The sequence below is a fragment of the Thamnophis sirtalis genome, unplaced genomic scaffold (assembly GCF_051295495.1).
Source record: "Thamnophis sirtalis isolate CommonGarterSnake01/CBP01778 unplaced genomic scaffold, rThaSir2_p1.2 scaffold_4, whole genome shotgun sequence".
NCBI classification, from domain to species: domain Eukaryota; kingdom Metazoa; phylum Chordata; class Lepidosauria; order Squamata; family Natricidae; genus Thamnophis; species Thamnophis sirtalis.
Genome location: NW_028261384.1, coordinates 83100911 through 83124698, shown reverse-complemented (window position 1 = coordinate 83124698; position 23788 = coordinate 83100911). Strand labels below are relative to the sequence as shown.

Here is a 23788-nt window from a genome sequence, read left to right as displayed (position 1 = left end):
ACAGAGATGAGCACCATCCCCTAGAGTTGGGAACGACTAGCACATATGGGCGAGGAAAACCTTTACCTTTTACTTTATTTCAAATAAAGAAATGGACTCTGAGAACAAGAGCCTTAATAAAATGGGAAACCCCATGCATCTAGAACCAACTGCAGAGCTCCTCAGCTTAGCTAACTTTTACCAACAATTTATTCTGTCTTTCGCCCAATAGCCCTCCTGATCACCAATCTACTGAAAATCAATGGGGAGGGGAAACCTAAACCAAGTCAACCACTTAAATGGTCCATGGAATCCCAAACAACTTTTGAGAAACTTAAACGCTTATTCAAATTTAACAAAACTTAAACACTGCTGAACCTATTCTTAAGCACCCGGACCCCAACACATCTTTTGTTATCCAGGCAGATGACAGTGATGTAGTAGGGGGACTGCTCTCCTTCAGTTCTTTATTAAGTAACCCTGCAGACTTGTGCTACACCTCCCAAAAGCTCTCAAATGCAAAGTGCAGCTGGGCAGTTTGGGAAAAGGAGGCCTATCCAGTGCAGTGGATACTTCTGCACCTAGAGGCATTTTTTTTGGAAGGTAGCAAAACCCCTTTTGCAGTGTGCATGAACCATAAAAACATAGAAGTGTTAAAAACACATTGAACATTCCAAAATAATCTCCAAAATAACTCCAATGGACATAGTATTTCAACCATTTCAATTTCATCCTATGCTATTTATCCAGGAGAAGAATTTCTTGGCAGATGCCTTTTCCAAGTTCCAGATCCTCAAGATCACTGACCAAAATGGTGCCTAAAGTAGGCGATGATCTTGTACATGCTCTGAAAATGAACTTAATCAGGAATGGTTGCTTTACCCACCAGCAATTAAACTTTACTTTTTGTGATGGCCTCGCTTGGGTGGGAAACCAACACTGCATGTCTGAAAGCCAATGGCTACCCATCCTATAGCGAACTGTAAATAAGACATAAGTTCTGGTGAAGTGAAGAAGAACATAGAGAAGAACTTAGAGTGATAGGTTGCTAACTGCCTGGTGTGTGCAGCAGGAAAAGGCTGTTCTGGAAAATTACCTGGGTTACTACAACCAGTCAGCAACCCCATGGCATCCTCTAAAGAAATCTCCATGGATTTCATGGTTGAGCTGGCAGAAACTTCTGGGAACACAATGATCTGGGTTGTCATTGACCTCTTCTCTAAACAAGTACACATTGGGGTTTGCTCCCAAATCCCCTCTGCATGTACTCTGGCAAAGCTCTTCATGCAGGACATCTACAGGCTTCACAGGATCCTAGACTGAATCATTTCGGACAGGCATGTCCAATTCACGTCATGATTCTGGCAAGAATTTCTCAAACTATTGAGATCTACTCAGGGGCTTAACTCCTCATAGTGCCCTTAAATGAATGGAGAATGTAAGTGTACAAATGCGTGTGGAGCAGTACCTTAGATGTTACATCAATTACCAATAGGATACCTATCTAACATCCTGCCATTGCAGAAATTGCATAGCAGTACTGAATTCACACCATTCTGAAGCCAAGACTTTGCAGCCATACCAGAACAACATCAGCTGAACCGCCAAACCACTTCACTAGAAGAATGAATTAAATCTCTTCAAACTACCTGGCATGTTGTGTGCAGGGCGCTAAAAGATGCATATGAAATCACTAAAAAGTATGTAGACAAAATTGTAATTTGTGCCTTTTAAAATCTAGAGCGCGCACTGCCAAAGGACTGGTTTGGTGGCAAAGTCAACCATCAACAGGAGAAAAAAATTGTCCCAACACTCAATGTGATATTTTCTGGAGGTCTCCCATTATACTTTATTATAACAATAGTTCTATAGGTAGACCTTGACTTATAATCAAAATAGAGCTCAAAATTTCCATTACTAAGCAAAATAGTTGTTAAGTAATTTTTCTCATTTTATGAACCCTTGCCATCATTGTTAAATGAATCACTGCAATTGTTAAGTTAGTAACATGATTATTAAGTAAACATGACTTCTACTTTGCCAGAAGTTCATGAAAGTTAATCACATAACCCCAGGACACTAATCGTCATAAATACATGCCAGTTACCAAGTGTCCAAATTTTAATCAGGTCCCCATGGTGATGCTGCAATGGTTGTTAGTGTGAAAAACAGTCATAAGTCACATTTTTCAGTGCCATTGTAAATTCATATGGTCATTAAATGAATGCTTGTATATAAAGGGCTACTATGTGCTAACAGGAGAAATTGTATTTAGGTTGTGGAAAAACTTCAATTTCAGTCTGATCAAAGTTTGGCTCTTGATCAACTCAGTGACCCCTTTTAATTTACATTTTGTAATTGTATGATTTTTGTTTGTAACAGCAAATTGTTAAATAAAAAATCTTTTTTATTTCCTTAGCACTGGGACAAATTATGCTGTATGTTGATGGGATGAATGGAGTAATAAATCACAATGAAACCATCCAGTGGCTGTACATACTAATTGGGTCTAAGGTAAGAATGGTTTCTTTTCGGAAATTTTTACTACAGATTTTCTTTTTAATATACAGTAGTTCTGAGCCATATCTGTACTAGTGCTTCCCAGCTAGCAAAAAACAATTAGTGAGCATTCTGTTTTAGAGTTTTCCCAATTTCTTAGCTACTTAAAACCATCATTTGTATAACACACTGCATATCTTTATGTTGCTAACAAAATTTGGGTCTTGATACTTAAATTTACTTTTCCACATTCATTCCCCTTCTTAGCCTGAATAATTCATACTTTCTACAGTTTATTTGCTTCTTTTTGAACATATTTTATACTTTTTAAAATTATGCATTACATCATTTAAAATCTGTGTATTTAGTCGTTCATTTATTTAACTCTTGAGATATATGGCACATTTCATTATGGAAAATACCCTATTTCTGTGAATTACAATACAATAGCAGAGTTGGAAGGGACCTTGGAGGTCTTCTAGTCCAACCCCCTGCCTAGACAGGAAACCCTACAACATTTCAGACAAATGGTTATCCAACATCTTCTTAAAGACTTCCAGTGTTGGGGTATTCACAACTTCTGGAGGCAAGCTGTTCCACTGATTAATTGAACTGTCAGAAAATTTCTCCTCAGTTCTAAGTTGCTTCTCTCCTTGATTAGTTTCTACCCATTGCTTCTTGTTCTACCCTCAGGTGCCTTAGAAAATAGTTTGACTCCCTCTTTGTGGCAACCCCTGAGATATTGGAACACTGCTATCATGTTTCCCCTAGTCCTTCTTTCTAGACTAGACATACCCAGTTCCTGCAACAGTTCTTCATATGTTTTAGTCTCCAGTCCCCTAATCATCTTTGTTGCTCTTCTCTGCACTCTTTCTAGAGTCTCCACATCTTTTCTACATCGTGGTGACCAAAACTGAATGCAGTATTCCAAGTATGGCCTTACCAAGGCATTATAAGTGGTATTAACACTTCACGTGATCTTGATTCTATCCCTCTATTTATGCAGCCTAGAACTGTGTTGGCTTTTTTGGCAGTTGCTGCACACTGCTGTCTCATATTTAAATGGTTGTCCATTAGGACTCCAAGATCCCTTTCACAGTTACTACTGTTGAGCAAGGTACCACCTATACTATACCTGTGCATTTCATTTTTCTTGCCTAAATATAGAACCTTACTCTTTTCACCATTGAATTTCATTTTATTAGATAGTGCCCAATGTTCAAGTTTGTCAAGATCCTTCTGTATCTTTAGCCTATTTTCTGGAGTGTTGGCTAATCCTGCCAGCTTGGTGTCATCTGCAAATTTGATGAGTTCCCCATTTATTCCCTCATCCAAATCATTGATGAAGATGTTGAAGAATACTGGGCCCAAAACAGAGCCTTGGGTACTCCACTGCATACTTCCCTCCATGAAGATGCAGTTCCATTGAGGACTACACATTGAGTGCCATTGGTCAGCCAGTTACAAATCCAGATGGTGGTAATGCTGTCTAACCCACATTCTTCTACTTTATCTAGTAGTAGGTTATGGTCTACCTTATCAAATGCCTTACTGAAGTCCAAGTAAATTATATCGACGGCATTCCTCTGGTCCACTAATTTTGTCACATTATCAAATAATGCAATAAGATTAGTCTGGCATGATCTGTTTTTGACAAACCCATGTTGACTTTTGGCTATTACTTTGTTTGCTTCTAGGTGTTCGCTAATTCGTTGCTTGATTATTTTTTCCAGAATCTTTCCTGGTATTGAGGTCAGGCTGATAGGTCTGTAGTTTCCTGGATCTGTTTTTTTCCCCTTTTTTGAAGATGGGAACCACATCAGCTCTTTTCCAGTCCTCTGATAGTTCCCCTGTGCTCCAGGATCTCTGAAAGATATAGTTCAGTGGTTCTGAGCTCTCGTCTGCTAGTTCCTTCAGAACCCTGGGGTGTAATCCGTCCAGTCCTAGGGGTTTGAACTCGCCTAGGGTAAACAGGTGCTCACTTACCATTTTCTTCCCTATTTCAACTTGTGTTCCTAATCTGACATTTGTGGTACTGTTTTTGATAGGTTCAACTGTTTTATCCCTTTGTGTAAAGGCAGGTGCAAAACATAAGTTAAATTGGTCCATTGCTGGGAGAAAGTGCTTTCTCCCTGTTGCTTGTCACCTTCTTGCCACTTTCTCCCAGCAATGGACCAATTGTTTCCTTAACTTTTTTCTTGTTTTTAACATGTTGGAAGAAGCTTTTTTTGTTATTTTTTACTTTTGTGGCAAGCCTTTCTTTCTTAGCTTTCCTTACTTCATCTTTACAGGCTTGGGCTATTAGCTGATATTCTGCCTTAGTTATGTCCCCCTCTTTCCACTTTTTATACTTAACTTTTTTGTCTTTCAATTTGTCAGAGTTCTTTATGCAGCCATGCTGGTTTCTTTTGGGAGCTGTTATTTTTCTTTCTCAATGGTATTGTGCTAAACTTTTGTAATCTCATTTTTCAAAATTTCCCAAGTTTCTTGAGTTGTTTTCCCCTTGAGGATTCTCATCCATGGAATTTTTCCCAAGTTCTCTCTAGGTTTATTGGAATTAGCTCTCTTAAAGTCCAAGACTCTAGTTTCACTTTGTTCTACTACTTATGTTTGCATAATGTTGAATTCCAATATTGCATGATCACTTGCCCCCAGGGTTCCTGTGGCTTCAACACCTTCTATTAATTAATTAGGAATTGATCACCTTGTCTTTATATTCAAGATCACCTTTAAATATAACCACAATTATAGAGGAAAATATATTTAAAAATTAAAAGATAAATACAAAAATAGATAACACAAGGTGAGTAGGGTTTTTTTCCAGAGTTTTTCAGCAATTTTTATATGTTAATGATAACTGAGCATTTAAAAAAAATGGAAGTTACACAATAGATATAGTTTCTGAATTTGAACAAGAAAATAAAAGATGATTAGACTTACAACCACACAGAAAATCTAATGCAATTCTAAATTAGAATATCATCTGTTTCTACCAAAACAGAATTCTCTAGAAATAGATATTCTATCAATTTAAATCTTTCTAAAATTCCAGTGGTCCTGAATATTCCAAACTTTAATTTGACACTTGACCTCAAATTAAAGTTTGGAACTAGTATTATTAGATTTATAATTCCCAACTTCAGTTCACATATTCTAGCAATCTTGCTTCAATAAAATGACTAAAGTCTTTATTTCTACAGCAAAAAGAGGATCTGGATTAAACTTACAGTATAACACAAAGAGCCATGCACCAGAGTAAAGGGAATGTGTCCCTGAAGTACTACTATGTATTCCAGGAAATATCAAAAGGATCAAGGACATTTAAGCAGCCTCTTGCTAGTATTTTTATCCAACCAATTATCATACATACATAGTATATTTTTGCCTCCTGAAATCAACAATGCTTTAGATATAAATAATTGCTATTAAGGAAAAAGTCTATTTAGAAGTTATTTTATTCAGTTTTAATTATGGTTGGAAATTGTAGTGAAGGGGATATTTCAGACCCTTTCTGTAGCCTTTTAAATTCTTACAATATAATAATGATATAGAAATTTGTAGTTTTATTTAAGAACCAGTAAAACACTACAAGATTTTATTCCCTTTTAGAAAGAGGAACAATCAAAGAACTGTTCATTAGTTTAACATTTAATATAATGCAGTCAGGTCATTGCTTTCAGGTAAAATGAAATATGGAACACATTTACTCAAAATACAGTAGGTTACAAAACAATGGGAATTGTATAAATGGATTAGAAATATATGAATAATGTTTATATAAGATAATTATATGTAGAATTGTAATTGTTATTTGTTACAATGGTGCACTATGTTTCTTTTTTTGTATTATTTTTTCATTTTAAAGCATTTTGATAAGTAGTTTTTGTATGTATTTGCATTATTTATCTTTGTAATTTGTTTTTTCCCCTTTGGTTTCTGCTATTTTTTAAAAGCAATAAAAATACATTTTCAAAAAGTATGTATGGTAAAATACTATTATTCCTATCTTTTTTTGAGGACAGGAGATAAATAGTTTTTTAAAAACAGACAATTTGTCAAGCAAAATATAGCATGTCCTGCAACTGATTCAGTAGCTAGAGTTCTGATATTTTTCATTCTGTTCCAAAATGGCTTGCTCCGATCCATTGGACTGATACTGAAAGCTAGTACTAGAATTTGGAAAACTTTTGTACTGGAGGTTTCTGTTATTTTATATAGAGTGTTTCAGAGTGTGACTCATCCATTTATGTATTCAACTTCTGATATGAGGCAGTTTGATTCTTGAGCCCAACAAATTGATTCTGTGAATCATTTAAAATAATAATTATGACTCAGGATAAAGAAGGTCCATATGTTTAGGAGGGTGGAAATAGAATTAGTTTCAGACCACATGTTTTAAGTCTCTGGTTTAAATTATGGCATCAGTAATTAAAGGTGTTTAGATAGCACCTAAAGAGTGATTAAAAAGAGTGAGGAACTAGGCTAGACTAACCAGTTCTATTTGTACATGTTTTATGGATTTGCTTTTTGTTCTACTTTGACATTTAATTTAGAAGATGAAGCATATTTTGCTTCAATCAATGACTTAGGGATAATGCTGCTGCTACTGCAATGATTTATTTCCACATAGGATTAGCCTGCATTGCAGTAAAAAGAAACAACCATTCTGCAAATTTTACAGTTTGATTTATGAATAGCTGTTTCTTCCCTTGCAGTTTCGCCTGGTTGTAAAGACAGCATTGAAATTGCTCCTTGTTTTTGTGGAGTATACTGAATCCAATTCATCTCTTCTTATTGAAGCAGTGGCTACTGTTGATGCAAAAAGGGGTGAGTCATTATTCTTCTAAAAAGAGGGGAAATAATTGTGGATAGTCTATTTGTTAAAAAATACTTACACTACAAAAATAGTGTGTGGGAGTCATTAGATATTTTCCTTTGGTTAAACTTGAGAAAAGACGCCCCAAACTAATCAATAAACTTAATATCCTTTCATAAACTGTACATTATCATTCAAAGTCAAATCCAGATGTTTATAGAATTCATTGGTTTTAAGATAAAATTGTTGAAAAGAATGATTAAAATGGAGGTGTAGATTGAGAGGGATGGAAAATATGTGAATTATTTATTAAAGCAAAAGAGCAATTAGTCATTGTCTCCAATACATTATGTTATACAACAGCATTGGTTTGATCTCCCTTGAAACAATTGTAATGAATATTCTGCAAAAGGGGTTATTTTGGCATGCTATAAGCAACCGTGAACTGGTGTGCTGGATGACTGAAGGATTGGCAGGTAGCTCAAAGATGAGAAGACAGTTGTAATACTTTCAGGTTCTATATAGAACTGGTTAGAATGTGTTTGAATTAATTCATTGTATAAGAAATTTGGCATCCATCTACAGAGACTTCCAAACTTGTTTGATTTCCCAGTTCAGTAGGATCGAGTCTGTTGTCTAACTTTGCAAAGGTTTATTTAAATATTCATTCACTCACTCACTCACTCACTCACTCACTCACTCACTCACTCACTTATTTGTATCACGCTTTTATTATGTTTACAAATAATTCAAGGCAGCAAACATATCCAGCATATCTTCCTCTTTCTATTTTCCACATAATAACAACCATGGGTTAGGTTGAGAGAGAGTAACTGGCCCAAAGCCAACTGCTTACTTCTGGCCAGTCATTCCCTCTTAACTCAACCATGGCTAAATGACTTCATATTTTCCTACTTTCTAGCCTGGTACCTTAACCACTAGACCAAATCTACTCTACATGTGAAGTAATATGAAGTAAAAGTGGATTTTTCATTTATCTTATACCATTTCCAATCTCTTGGAACCAAAGGCAAATACTACTCTCCTTCATTCTTATAATGATCCCATCATATTACTGATGTTTTTCTGGAAGGATTGTTTTGAATTTTTCTCAATCCAGCAGCATACATTGTAACATACAATCTTGATTAGTTATCAAGAAAATTGTACAAATGCTGATATCCTATCATTTCATCTTCAAGAGTTATGAAAGATGCCCAATGCAATAAAGGGATGGCATCTTTAGAATCAGGAATTTCCTAAGAGAAGCTGCTTATATTTTTGTTGTTGTTGTTTTCTAAAATGATCAAACAAATACAACAATTTGTACTAAAGGCATGAATAGTGGTCCTAATGGAAAATATATTTTATTTTTATCCTGTAGAAGGGCATCAGGATTTTTTAAAAATCTTCTGAAATTCAAAAGATACATGAATTAAATGTTCTTTAACTCTTTTTACAAGTCAAGTTAGAGGATTATTCTCATGGGGAATCTCTTTATGTTCTCAATGTTTCAAAGTCTGTAAAAACAAAGACAATTAAATGCTGCCTGAAAACTACTTTATGAAAGATTAGGGATGGACATTTCTGAGTGGAAACAATATGTTTTTCTTTAGTTGTTAATTGCATTAAAATTTGGCTAAATTAAAACTTTTGTAGCAGTTAAAGAGAGACACTTTGTTGTGATGGTTAAAGCACTTAGCTCCAAACAGGGAAACCTTGAGTTCTAGTCCTGCCTTAGGCACAAAGCCAGTTGAGTGATCTTGAACCAGTCACTTTCTCTCAGCCGTGGAAGGAGGTAGTGGCAAATCAGTTTTGAAAGCCTGCCAAGAAAATTGCAGGGACTAATCAGACAGTCACAAAAGTCAACACTGACTCAAATGTGCGAACAATAACATCAACAAAAAAGGAGTAAAATCTGAGTTTGCTTTACCCCAGAACAATTGGCAATTGATTCAACCCAATCATTTTTAAAATGTGGAATCTTTGATAGTGAAACTACTGCCCCCTCTTCATTAAACAACTTCAAAAAATTAAATTTCCAAGGCTTATCCACAGCCTATTTCTTGGCAAGACAGAATAATGTGAAAGCGACAGTGTCACCAGCAGATAAATTTATAATTGGTTGACCAACTGCACTCAATGTTTATTCTTCAATGAAGCCACATCTACTACATACAGGGAAGCATGAAGTGGAATATACCAAGCTTCTACCTTAGGCCCAGTATCCATCATCTTTATAAATAGTTTAGATGAGGTGATAGAAGGAGAATTCAACAAATTTGCAGACAACTTCAAGCTGGAGTGGGGGAGGGTAGCCAAAACTTTCGGTTCTTCGCAGTCTTGAACTCTGTGGACCCTATCCCCCAAAATATAATTCAGTGGTACGAAAATACTTAGGCAAGGAAAACCAAATGCACAGGTATAGAATAGGTAATACCTGGATCAACAGTGATAACTGTGAGAGGGTTCTAGGTGGACAATTATGTAAGTATGAACTAGCAGTATGCTGCATGTGCCAAAAAAGTCAATGCAGTTCTTGGCTGCATTAACAGAAGGATAGTTTCAAGATCATATGATATGTTAGCACTGGTAAGACCACAGTTGGAATAAAGCAGCCAGCTTTGGTCACCATGATACAAACCATTGTTGAGACTTTAGAGACAGTGCAGAGAAGAACAACAAAGATTGTTAGAGAACTGGAAGCTAATATATATGATGAATGGTTGCAGGAACTGTGTACATCTAATCTAATGAAGAAAAGGACTAATGTGATTTTATAGCAGTCTTCTATGTTTGAGGGACTGTTACAGAGAAGAAACGGTCAACGTATTGTCCAAAGCACCTGAGAGTAAGATAGGAAGCAACAAATGGAATCTTATCAAAGAGAGATTCAACCTAGAATTAAGGAGAAATTTTCTGACAATAAGAAAAAATAATCAATGGAATGCTTAACCTCCAGAAGTTATAGATGCCCATCACTGAAGGAATCAAGAAAAGATTGGACAACCATTTGTCTGGGATGATGGCAGATTTTCCTACGTGATCCTTTAATATCCCATGTGATTGTTTAACAACTGCCACTGGGAGAGCCAGAATTGTATTCATTGAATGAAGCAATCATGTGGGCATCTCATTTAACAACCACTTCTCTCAGTGATTGAGATTTCAGTCGACATTGTGTTTGTAAGTTGAGGTCTACTTCTATAAGAATGCAAATTATATTTGCCTCTCATTCCCATAACCATTTGTTGGTTTGAGACTATGGAGTAAGACATTTGAGCAAGCAGGTATAAGCTGGTACATTTTAGGAAGAAACAGAAGGAATACATTATGGATTTCAGTACTAAGCATATTGAACTCAACCATGTTTTACTTCCACAAATAATATATGTAATTAGACTGTTTTAAATATTAATCCATTATATGTTTTCTCTGCTAAGTATTTTTTTTTAAAAAATAGCTGATACAGATAAATTAAATTCTTCTTTATAATATTACTTTTCTTTGTTCAGGTTTCAAGCTATGGTCCAGTGTCATGGAGATTTTGGAGGAAAAGGATGGACTTGATACAGAATTACTAGTTTATGCAATGACTTTAATAAATAAGGTTTGTCGTAATTTGACATGCATGTATTCAAATATATGCAGAGTTTTCTGTGTATTAAAGTTATATTTAGAAATTTATTTTAAAGTCAACAGAGAGATTAATATCGGAATGGATTTTTAAAAATGCTTTCTTCCTTTGATAATGCATCAAGATTCTTCTAGACTATATATTATATGCTGTGACAAAGAGTCAATTAATAAACAAGGACAACCCAGCAGAATTCCAACCACATGATTTTAGTCAGACATAGGTATGCCTCTAACTGCACTGATGGACAAATCTACTGCTTTCTCTCCTATATTGTCTTTATGTTTTATAACCTTTTTTTAAAATATGGTGAAGAATAATACTCCATGTTTTAAAGAAAATATGTGTATATGTGTTGATTAGTTTGCAAAACTTTCTTCTGCTTAGTTGGGTGGCAGTGTCATTTTCCTTTTTTTATATTGACCCATATGTTTTGTGGATTTCTGTAGAGATGTAATGATCTCTTACATATAATGCAACTCCACCTCCTCTCTTGTTAGGTATATTTCCTTTCAATAGTTTGAATCCTTTCATCCCAGTCATGAATTTAATCCCACCAATATTTAGTAATAGCAACAATATCATATCTGCCCTTGTGTACTAATACTTCAAGTTCACCCTGTTTGTTCCCTAAACTGTGAGTGCACATGTGCACCAGCCACCTGGTCTTCCAGTTTCTGGCATGCATTCACGGGCGAAGACCTGGTGGCCAGTGCGCATGTGCATGCCAGAAACTGGAAGATTATTTTCCACCCATGCGCACATGCACCAGGCAACTGCAGAGGTTTTCGGTGCTCCTGCACACATGAGGACCAGTTGGCTAGAATCCAGGAGATCAACAGGCAACAGCTTGTGTGCCAAAAGTCGTGGGGAGGGGATCTCGATAGTCGTTTCCTAGGAGAGCAGAGCTGTCAACCAGTATGGGTGGGCCAGGGCTTCCCGTCCAAGCAGGCTTTTTGCACTGCTCCAGTCCACCGGCAGTGATGCACATCCATGGTCTGGAGCACCTGGCCGGCTCAGGTGCCCCAGAAGAGCAGCGGCAGCTGCAGGGTGAGGGAGAGGAGCAACCGGCTGGCCCCTGCAGCCACTCCCCAACCGGCGAGCCGGGCCCTGAGTGGCGTCTCCATTCGCGAGGAGCTGTGCTCTCCTCCGACCCTCCTGGGGCACTCATCTCCCCAATGGCGGCTCCTCCAGCATCCCAGCCAGAAGCAGCAGCGCGAGAACCACCACTGACCCTCCACCCTTTCTCCTGGAATGCTGGAGGAGAAGCCACCTTCAGACAGGCAAGCTGCCCCTGGAGGGCCAGAGGATAGCACAGCTCCTCACATATGGAGATGCTGCTGAGGGCCCGGCTTGCTGGTTGCTCCTGCCCCTTACCCTGCAGCTGCCACTGTTGCTGCTGCTCTTCTTCTGGGGCGGCAGGTTGTGCAGGACTGAATCCATCGCAGGGGGGTAAGAGGTGCACCAGCCAGATTCCCTTTGCAGAAGTGGGGGGGGGCCTGCACTGGCTTTTTCTTGGTGGCGGGCTGGGGGGGTGCTTCATTGACACTTTACCAGTTTTTGGTGCACCCTGCTGGTCTTTGTGCAAAAAAAAAGAAAAAAAGCTATAGAAAAAGATAATTTCTAACTTTTTTGATAGGATAATGCCCTTTGAACTACAATAAAGCATAACAAACAATACTTCTGTCACCACCACTATTATCAAAACTGAAAATTAAAAAAAATGTTTCAAATAAAAAAAGTGGTTTTCAAGTGGAATAAATAAATAATAGTCATCAAAGCAGTCAATTTCGACTTATCTTCATACCCCATTAATTTTACCATCGATTCTTCCATTCTGGGTATATGTGATTTTTTCCCCATCTATATATATAGAGAAGCCTTCCTGCTGTTGTCGTATATAAAAACAAAGTTATAATTTTTCAATCTGATTGTCAATCAAATCTAAAAAAAAGGCTGACTTCAATTGTACATTCAGTTTCTTACATGTTGAAATAATTTTTCTTCCTTTGTTCCTATGATTTATATCATCCCATTAACTTTCCATTCTCCAAAGTTACCCCAAAAGACATTGGTGGCATATATCAAGCAATACATAGGATTGACACTTAAGTCGCACTTGATATTCTCTTCAAAACAAAAAATTAAAATAATTCCATTTTTACTTTCAGACATTATCTGGCTTGCCAGATCAAGATTCTTTTTATGATGTTATTGACTGTCTAGAAGAGCTGGGGATGGAAATTATTTCCCGGAAGCATCTGAACAAGAAAGGATCAGATTTGGACTTAGTAGAGCAATTCAACATTTATGAGGTAATAATATAAAATGTCCTTCTCCTTTACAGCTTGGGAATATTTCATAATGTTTGCAAGAAAAGTACATCTATAGTACTACTTGCCTATTTATTTTTATTTGGAAAGGCAAAGATATGCATATGCACTACAGATACAGAAACATGGTAGTATAGTTTATTGTAAAATGCATTTTTACTAGGCAGGGATAATACCAAAATGTAAGCAAGTGTATTTATTTAACTGTGTGACCCAATTGAACTAGATTAATACTGATAACTATAAAATTGATGCAGTACAGTAGTTTTATAACTAATAACAAATTATAACATACAGCATTAAGAAAAGGATCTGCTTGTAAAGTGTTTTACATCAGGGGTGGGTTCTTTGCTTATGCTGTCAATATAAGTGATAAACAATAGTGGTGGTAGTACATATCCCTGTTTTATTCCAGCCATTTCTATGAAGGGATCCATGATTTGTTCTAACTACACTTCTGCAATCACTATATAAACTTTTGCATGTTTACTTACTCCATATTGGACAGAGTTTGCCATAGTAATTTCCTATCCGCTCTATTGAAATTCTTTCTCTTGGTCTACAAATGCAACGAAGAAATTCTTATTTTATTACATATTCTTTTATATTAATTTTTTAAGCACAAAAAATGCATCTATGCACTTTCTGTTTCTTTTAAAACCCATCTGTTTATGGTTTCATAATTCATGTTAATTTTGTTTCTATTATATTGGTGGACATTTTCCCTACATCAAGGATTCTGAACCTCCAGGCTGCAACCTAGTACTGGGCTGTGGCCTGTTGAGAACCAGGCAGCACAAATGGCACGTGAATACTCAAAGCTGCATTTACACAACTGGCACATGTGCACACCAAACCACCCTCTTCCCCCGCCATCAGTCCACAAAGCCAGAAAGGTTGGGGACTGCTGCTCTACTGGCTCAAGAGTGAGATGCCCCCAATAGTGTGTGCATTCTCATTTGCTCCCTTTGTTTTTCCACAATGATTTTATTTGCTTATTACCAATCAGTAAGTACATTAGTTGTGTTCTGCATTAAAGACTATGTAATCGTCTGATACTGCTTTTCCCCATGACTTGAATTATTTCTGTTGAATTCCTGATACTATGTATTTACATCACTTTTTAACTATCCTTGTTTCTTTATCTATTAGTATTTCTGGCTCTAACGCTATTGTTTTGTGGTTTTGTGTTGCTTCTTCATGATATTGTTCTAGGAGTTTGAGGAGCTCTTTGAAATATTCTCTCCATCTTTCTATGATTTCTGATGGCTCTGTTAGTTACCTTTCCTTCTTGTCTGATTATCTCTGTGGGGCTATAATTGTCCCATTTTTTCCATATATTTTTTACTACTTTGAAAAACTTTCTACAGGCTGATCTCAATGTTTTTCCAAAGCACACATAGGATTTTTGTTTTGCCTTCTCAGTTATCCTGATAGTCTGAAATCTATAATTTATATAATCATCTTGATTTTATCCAACAATTATATAACCTTTTTTTCCAACTTTACTTCTTCTTTAACTTTATCACACCACCATGCAGTGTGTTTGGTCCTATTTTGCCTTTTTCCATTTTTCCTTTTTCACATTGTTCTTCCACAATGTTAAGCTAGATAGTTTTGTATAGAGCCGAGGTGGCGCAGTGGTTAAATGCAGCACTGCAGGCTACTGCTAGATCAGCAGTTCAGCGGTTCAAATCTCACCGACTCAGGGTTGACTCAGCCTTCCATCCTTCCGAGGTGGGTAAAATGAGGACCCAGATTGTTGGGGGCAATATGCTGACTCTCTGTAAACCGCTTAGAGAGGGCTGAAAGCCCTATGAAGCGGTATATAAGTCTACTGCTATTGCTATTGCTACTTATCCTTCAGATTTCCCACCACTGGTAATAATGGGCAAAATGTTGTTTCCACATTTTGTTGTAACTTTCTACTACTTCTAGTTTAACTTTTGCAATCTTAATTAATTCCTGGTTTTTATTTGTTTTTTTCCTGTTAATATTAAAGTTGTAACGTCTTGCTGTTAGCTCTACGATCTTATTATAGGTGTCACATAGTCCATTGGAGATTGCTTTTGCATCGAATATTCTGACTCTTCTTTTTATACTTGTTAATATGTGATCTATCTGGTTTTTAGTGGTGATGTCATGCCATTTATACCATGCATAGTATTGCGAGTTTCGGAATTCAAAAATGTATTAATAATAAAAAGATGGTGTTGACTGCATAAGTCCAGTATCCTTTGCCCATTCTGGTTCCTTTCACTATTTTAACAGCAGGTGAGCCAATGAACTGTTCATACTCTTTTATGTTAGTACCTACTCTACCGTTGAAATCTCCCATTACATACACCATACTGTTAGCTTCCATTTTCTCTATCTCTTAAGATAGTTAATTCAAGAACTCATCCATTTGTCCCTCTATGTAATTATCATTGCATGGGGCATGTAATCGTACGTATGTTTCAATTTGTTCTTCTCTCTTGATTTTCATTATTCATTATTTTATCTTAACAGTTACTGATATCTAGTATGCATTTTGCTATGTCTGGATATATCAAGAATCCCATTCCATTCTTTGCTGTAGCCCCTCCAGGGTAAATAAACAAGTATCCTCTGAAAACTTTCTTACTGCCATGCCCTTTACATCTTATATAGGATAGTCCCATTATCTTGAACCCTGTTTTTCCATAATATCTACAGTTTCTTCTGTTTTATTCCCCACGCCAGCTGTGTTCAAAATAGCTCTTTTTTTCTGTCTATTCTATATCTTAATACTTCAATATTGCTGTTGTAATTTTTGATTTCATCAGTCTATTTGCATCTTGTTCTGATTTTGTTGCAATTTCACTAGAGCCCCTTTAGCTAAGCCTGGGGAGACCCAGGATAGCCTTCATGGCTGCTGTAAAGGTCCTGTGTCACAAGGCAATGCTATACTTGGCCCACTCCTTGCAATTCCTTGCTTTTTCCTGTTTCCACATCCCACAATGTGGATGTGGGTTGGTCTTTGAGAGGCAGGTAAAGGAACAGAAATAAATACATTTAGATTAATTTATTTTCTGTGCAGTAAATTTCACCATGAATGCTATTTGTTCAAATTTTCACAGTAGTTTTAACTTCTCCTTTTAGCTGATGGAGACTATAATTGTCTAAACCCTGTTGACAGCAAAAGGTTTTAATTCCCAGTAGCTGGGAATTAATAAAATAATACCATTATTTTTTTCTGGGTACAGTTTAGCCCCTCTGCTATGAAAGGATGGTATCTAGAGTCATAGGAGGGAGAGATGCTATTTCAATAATATCATGAAGAACAGGCTGATAGGGATTAGGTACAACAGAAAGTCCCCTCTCACATTGCCTTTTTGATCTTCCACAAATACATCTCTTCATTCTTCTTTGAAATTTCAGCATCTATCTTTATTTTTCATGCCAAGAGTGCATAACAAGGAACAATATTTTGTATGAGAGTTGCACTTAAAATCTCATTATTATTTTTACTTTCAGTCTGAGGGTTCAGGGGGCATTTTTCTTGTGTGAACATAGAAGATGAAGCGTATGTTATATTTGGAATTTCTACATAGACAGATTGATTCTTCAACATGTATAAAAAGCATCTGAAATCTTTTGTCCTGCAAAATCCAGATTATCAAAGCCTTGATAAAGAACAATCATAAAAAGATATTTTGAGATGTCTTTGTGGGACAAAACAAATATATAAATCAATATGCATTATTCCCTGCACTTTCCCTTTCATTTTTTTTAGATGACATTGAGACATGAAGATGGTGATGATAGTGGAGAACCTCTTCCTATTGCCTGCAAAGACAGAAGAAGAACTAGTCTTGGTTCCAATGAACGAAGAGGGCTGGAACGTAGGAAGAGCAGGAGGCATTCCATTCAGAGTGTCAAGAATACTTTATCAGCCCCTGCTAGCCCCTGCACTCATTCAAGCCCTAATTTCATGTGTGGCCATAGACAGAGCACTGAAGAATATAGTGAGAAGTAGGTATAGAAACAAGAAGCGTTCCTAGTTTCTTTGTGCCTTTTATATTTTCAAATTTCTATGATTTATAATTGGCTGATATAACTTTACACCCACAGTTATGATTCATTTTGCTGAAAATGATATACTCACATGTAACATTTTGACAACATGCTATTTGCTCAGTTATTGAAAATGAAATAAGGCAAGCAATTAATTCCTAAGAAAATAGACAATCTGCAGAAGTTGATAGTTTAACAATTTTCCAATTAAAATAAAAAAAGAATTACTGCAAACATATCCTTTTATTTACTAATAAAATATATGGGGAAAATAAAAGTATGGCTAGCTTGATGTAATCAAAATCATAGGAAGTCAAAAGATTACAAGAAGCTATTATAAAAGAAGTTATTTAATGTATTTATTGAAATGTATCGTTTCAGTGCTGCCTTGATACTTAGCTTTTTAATTGAAAAACAATTAGTAACTTCTTTCCAGTTACATAACATTCCTATTATGGCAATGCTGCTTTTATGCTTTTTAAACACCCTTAATCATTTATGCTTGCTGATATATCAATTCATCCTTGTCATTGCTTATTATTCTGAAGAAGTGCATATAGAGTAACGTAAAGGTAAAGTCAGTCGTGTCCAACTCTAGGGCATTGTGTTCATCTCAGCTTCTTGGCAAGGGTGCCAGCATAGTCCAAAGACAATATTCATGGTAATGTGGCCAGTATGGCTACATGCCAAAGATGCACAGAACACTATTACCTTCACACCGAGGTCTGACATTAATCTAATTGCATTTGCATGTTTTCAAACTTCTAGGTGGGCAAGAGCTGGGGCAGGTAATGGAAGTTCACCCTGTTATGTGGAACTTGGATGTTGAACCCAGGCTGCCGGCTCTCCAGCTGACAAGCTCAGCTTCTTTAACTATTGAGCCATCATTCCCCCTGCTGCATTTACAAAAGTCTTAGTATATATTCCAATTTAAATCATACACTTTATATCAAAAAACATATTTCACAAATTTATTTTCATTTTAAAAATTAGGTATATGGGAGGGAAGATGTTTTGCCATAAATATTTATGGTACAATAGTTTTCAAATTTGAAAATCAAAACAGAGTATTTTATAGCATTACTCAAGCAGCTGAGGACTATTATTTTATTTGGAAAAGGGCACATATCAACCTGTTAATTTCAAATTTGACTCAATTTGATGAAGATTCCATGGTTATGAATACCATATGGATCTTTTTAAGCTGGCAAGAAAGACTAGGAAATCTGGGGGAAGTGGGCAGTACAATCTAAGGAACAAATTATGAAGATTTTTTTTCTATTTTTATTATGTATGTTATTTCAACTGGAAAATAGGAAATATCAACTGCCCAGCCCTGTCTGCTTTTTATAACATTACCTCTCATTGGGTCTAGCTACTTGTTAAACCAGATAGTATGTAAAGTTTGAATCATGAGTTCTCTGCAAAGGGAATCCTGCTTAGAGTACAGAATAACAATTGGAAGAGATCTTGGAATCTTCTTGTTCAATCCCCTGCTCAAATAGGAAACATACTGTATATACCATTTCAGACAAATGACTCTCCAATTTCTTCTTAAAACCTTCAATGATGGAGCATTCACAATTTTTGGAAGCAAACCATTCCATTGGTTAATTGTTGTCAAAGGCAGAAAATTTCTCCTTAGCTGTATGTAAATTGATCAGCTTTCATCTGTTACTTTATGTCTTACCCTCAGGTGGTTTGTAAAATAGGTTGATCTCTGTGACAGCCCCTCAATTATTGGAAGACCATAATCATGTCATCCCTAGTCTCTTTTTGTTAGACTAGACATATCCAGTTCCTGCAACCATTCCTATTGTTTTAGCCTTCTGTTCCTAATCATTTTCATTGCTCTCTTTTGCACACTTTCTAGGATCTCAGCATCATTTTGTATAGTGGTGATCAAAACTGTAAGCAATATTTCAAGTGTGGTCTTATCAAGGCAGTATAACATAGTGCTAACACTTCACATGATCTTGATATCCCTCTGTTGATGGTGCCTAGAACTGTATTGGGTTTTCTGGCAGCTGGGGCACACTGTTGGCTTATACTTAAATGATTGTCCACTAGGTCTTCCAGGTTTCTTTCACAGTTAGTTATTGAACCAGGTACCACCTATACTTACACATTTAGTTTTCTTACCTAAAGGTAAATCTTTCTTTGCTCATTAAATTGCATCTTGTTGGATAGGGGGCAAATATTCAAGTGCATTAAGAAGTCTATCTTCTAAAGTATTGGCTGCTCACCTCAGTTTGTTTTTCTCTTCAAGTTTGATGATTTCCCTTATAGCCTTTCATTTAAATCATTTATGATGATGCTGAGGAATACTAGGCCTAAGACAGAACTTTTTGGTATCCCACAGCATGCTTCCCTGAATATAGATTTAGTTCTACTGAGGACTATATGTTGAGTGCTGTTGGTCACAGCCAGTTTCAAATCCATCTGGTAGCAATGTTGTCTCTTACACATTTTTCTTGATCTGGCCCACTGGTTTGTGTGTGTGCGTGTGTGTGTGTGTGTGTGTGTGTGTGTGTGTGTGTGTGTGTGTGTGTGTGTATCTATAATATAATATAAATATATTTTATATACTTAAACATGCTGTATGTAAAATGTAAAAGTAAAGGTTTCCCTATCATTTGTTTCCAATTCTAGGGCATGGTGCTCATCTCTGTTTCTTGACTGAGGGAGTTAGCATTGTCTGAAGACAATTTCTGTGGTCAAGTAGCCAGCATAGGGGTATGCCAAAGGCACACAGAGCACTGTTACTTTCCACATAAGGGGTACCGAGCTACACACATTTGCATGTTTTCAAACTGCTAGGTGGGCAGGAGCTGGAGCAAGTAACAGGAGCTTATCCTGTTGCATGGAGCTTGGTTCTTGGACCTAGGCAATCAGCTCTCCAGCTGACAAGCTTAGCATTTGACTGGCACCTTATGTACATATACATACATTACTATGTATGTGTGTTTGTGTGTGTGTGTTATATGTATTCACACATATGTTTACATTATATACACAGTACATACACATGCATATGATATGTTAGCATATTCATCATGATATATAATTTCCTACCTAAAATATACATATTATATTATTCTCTAGCATTTCTGCTGGACAGTCTTGTCTTAAAAATTAATTATGTCATTGTAATAATAAAACTTGGTTCACATCTAAGCTGAAACATCTACGTCTTGCCAAAGAGGAAGCCTACTGGAAAGGACAATGAGACCAAAAATGTATTAACAGGGAAGATGAGGGCAGGAAAAAGGACCTACTCTGAAAAGCTGAGGATTCAGCTCTCCATAAATGAATCAGCAAATGTGTGGAAAAGCCTGAAAATTATCACTGGCTACAGCAGATCTGCACCCTTTGAAGAAAAGAATCAGCAATTGGCAGATGATCTGAATGTGTTCTACAGTAGGTTTGGGAGTAGATCATGTCAACTATTGCTGCCATCTCAGATACAAGAACAGCAGTTAAGTCTCCTACATCCGTCTGGGATCCTCACCTTTGGTGATTAAAGAAAAATATGTGTGAGGTCTATTTCACAGACAAAAAGGTGGAAAAGCACCAGGGCCAGACAGGGTAACTCCCTTTTACTTGAAAGTCTGTACTAATCAACTGACCACATCATCACCCGCATCTTTAATAAATCACTGGAGATGTGTTATATCCCTTCTTGCTTCAGACACTCTACTATCATTCCAGTGCCCAAGAAACTCTCCATCAAAGAGTTGAATCACTACAGACCAGTGGCTCTGACATCTGTAGTTAGGAAAACCTTCGAAAGGTTAGTTTTGGTCCACCTGAAAATCCTCACAGGTCTGCTGCTAGACCTCTTATAATTTGCTTACCATACAAATAGATCAGCAGATGATGCTGTCAATAAGACACTGCATTACATCTTACAACATCTTCAATCCACAAGGAACTTTATAAGGGTCCCTTTTGTAGATTTCAGCTTGGAATTCAACTCCATCATTCCTAAAATCCTCCTCTTTAAACTGACTCACCTAGCTGTCCTGATCACACTTGTAGATGGATTATAAAGTTTCTAATTAATAGGAAGCAGCAGGTGAAGCTAGGAGAAATCACATAGAATACCATTCAATTAGCACAGGAACCCCCCAGGGCTGTGTGCTGTCTCCATTACTCTTCCCTTTGTATACCAATGAGTTCATCTCAAAGGATATCTCTGTTAAAAGTTCTGAAGTTTGTAGATGGTACAATAGTCATTGGTCTCATTCTAAACAATGATGAGTCTGCATATAGACAAGAGGTAGAACAAGCTGGCACATTTGTAAAACTGTAAATTATTGTACATTTGCAAATAATCTATTCTATCATCTCTTACAATATTAGGCAACATAGTATCAATACTAGAGCCTTCAACTATCTAGATTCTGTTATGTCGAAGGACTTGAAATGGACACCTAACATTAGAACCATCATTAAAAAGGCACAACAAAGAATGTTCTTCCTGTGTCAATTTAGTAAGCTCATATTGCCCAAGGATCTGCTGATACAGTTCTACAAAGGAATTATTGAATATCATTTGTGTATCAATATTTTTTTTACATAGCAAACAAAACAATACAAGTACAGACTTCAGGGCTGCAGAAAAAACAACCACAATCAGCCGGTTTTCCATTGAGGATCTGTATACTGCACAAACCAGAAAGTGGGCTGAGAAAATATAGACCTCTCACATTCTGGACATAAACTGTTTTAACCTCTCTATAGATTGATGTCACAACAACTAGACACTCTGCTGAATGCTTAATTCCCACAGCACTGTCTGTAACTTATGATTAATGATTGTAATTATGATTTATGATATATATTTCTTGTTATTTTTATGTAGACTGTGAACTTATGTACCAAAAACAAATTCTTTGTGTGTCCAGTCACATTTGGACAATAAAGAATTATATTCTATTCTTGTGAGAATGAGCATAAAACATTGTACAATGGAAAGAGTGCAGAGAAGAACAACAAGAATGATTAGGGGCTGGAAGCTAAAACATACAAAGAACAGTTACAGGAATTGGGTATATCTAGTTTAATTAAAAGAGGGAAACATGATAGCAGTGTTCCAATATTTGAGGGGCTCCTACAAAGACGAGGGGGTCAAACTATTTTCCGAAGCACCAAAAGGCAAGATGAGAAACAATGAATAGAAACCAATCAAGGAGAGAAGCAATCTAGAACTAAGGAGAAATTTTCTAATGATGAGAACAATCAACCAATGGAACAGCTTGCCTTCTGATGTAAGCATTACTGGAGGCTTACAAAAAGAGACTGAACAATCATTTATCTGAAATGATAAAGCAGTAGATTGAACTAGAAGACTTCCAAGATCACTTCCAACTCTGTTATTTTATATTCTATATTTTGTATTGAAAAGCATATATCATGTATGACCAGTAAGCCGAAATTTGATTGGCACTCATGTAAGTCATGTGGTATTTATGTTGGTTTATGAAATAGATGGAGGCATACATATTTTGTCCTTTTAAGAATTTCAGATTAACCTCTTTAATTCGATATAACAAACATAACTAACCAATCTATCAATGTCAGACCTGCCTCAATTTGAATAGTTAAGCAAGAACAATCCTTTACTCCATTTGTTGAGAAAGGTATAGTTTACTATAGATCAAGTGAAATACAGTAGAGGAAAATCAGACCTGAAAAGCATGTGCCAAAATTCCCAAGAGTAACTTCCCCCCCCCTTTGGTTTATCCCCATGCTGAGTCCCATTGTCCAATCACATTTGAAGAGATTTTTTTAACAGTAGCTTCATACGTAGAATGCAGCTGTTCTCAGCCATTTGAACTTGAAGTTGCATCTCCTACAGATACAGTGAACTTGTTACCCCTGAATCCTCCCCCTTCCCATCTAGTCTCCCCAAAGTTCATAGCAAACTGGCACAAGCAATAGCAGAGCATAAGCATGAGATGGCAGTTCTAACATTCTGCCTGCCTTGGAAAAAAAGGTTAAACTTGGAAAAGAAAATAAGAGCGAGTTTATTAATGTATGACATTCATTGTGGCTTGTGAGAGTACAAGGTATGAAATTTATGCAATAAGAGTTGTATTTATACATGTGGCGCAGCCACCCATTCAGTCTCAGAAGGGGGTAAGTGTTTCCTTAGAATTAGATATTGGAATTTGCTTTTCTGGAGGTGGGAGTCTAGGATTTCCTTGACTTCAAAATGTTGCTCAACTTCAATGTGGTTTTCTGTTGGTCGTTACAAAAATGAAGTCCTTACAGATTTCAAGAACTACAATGGTATGGATTCTCTTCAGGTTTGGGGGCAATTTTACTTCAATAGTCACTAGGTTAATAACACTCATGGAGAAAGGACCTATGAATTTTCACCACCAGTCTTTTTCAATGGTTGTCTGACTTGCAGGTACATGATGGAAAGGTACACCTCTTGTCTGACATTATATTGCTGTGGAGATCTCTTTTTGTCAG

General features: G+C 36.6%; 1 protein-coding gene across 6 annotated transcripts in view; it reads left to right on the top strand.

Moving 5' to 3' along the window:
• Positions 1-23788, top strand: part of FHOD3 (formin homology 2 domain containing 3) — a 256533-nt gene that overhangs the window by 118610 nt on the left and 114135 nt on the right. For all 6 annotated transcript variants that reach the window (XR_015696402.1, XM_087713216.1, XM_087713213.1 and 3 more), the window contains exons 6-10: positions 2399-2493; positions 7194-7305; positions 10810-10904; positions 13103-13246; positions 17022-17260. Coding sequence is in view for 5 of the 6 variants with exons in the window: in XM_087713216.1 (XP_087569342.1) it covers positions 2399-2493; positions 7194-7305; positions 10810-10904; positions 13103-13246; positions 17022-17260 (685 nt within the window). In the remaining variant the exon portion in view is untranslated. The remainder of the gene's footprint in view (positions 1-2398; positions 2494-7193; positions 7306-10809; positions 10905-13102; positions 13247-17021; positions 17261-23788) is intronic.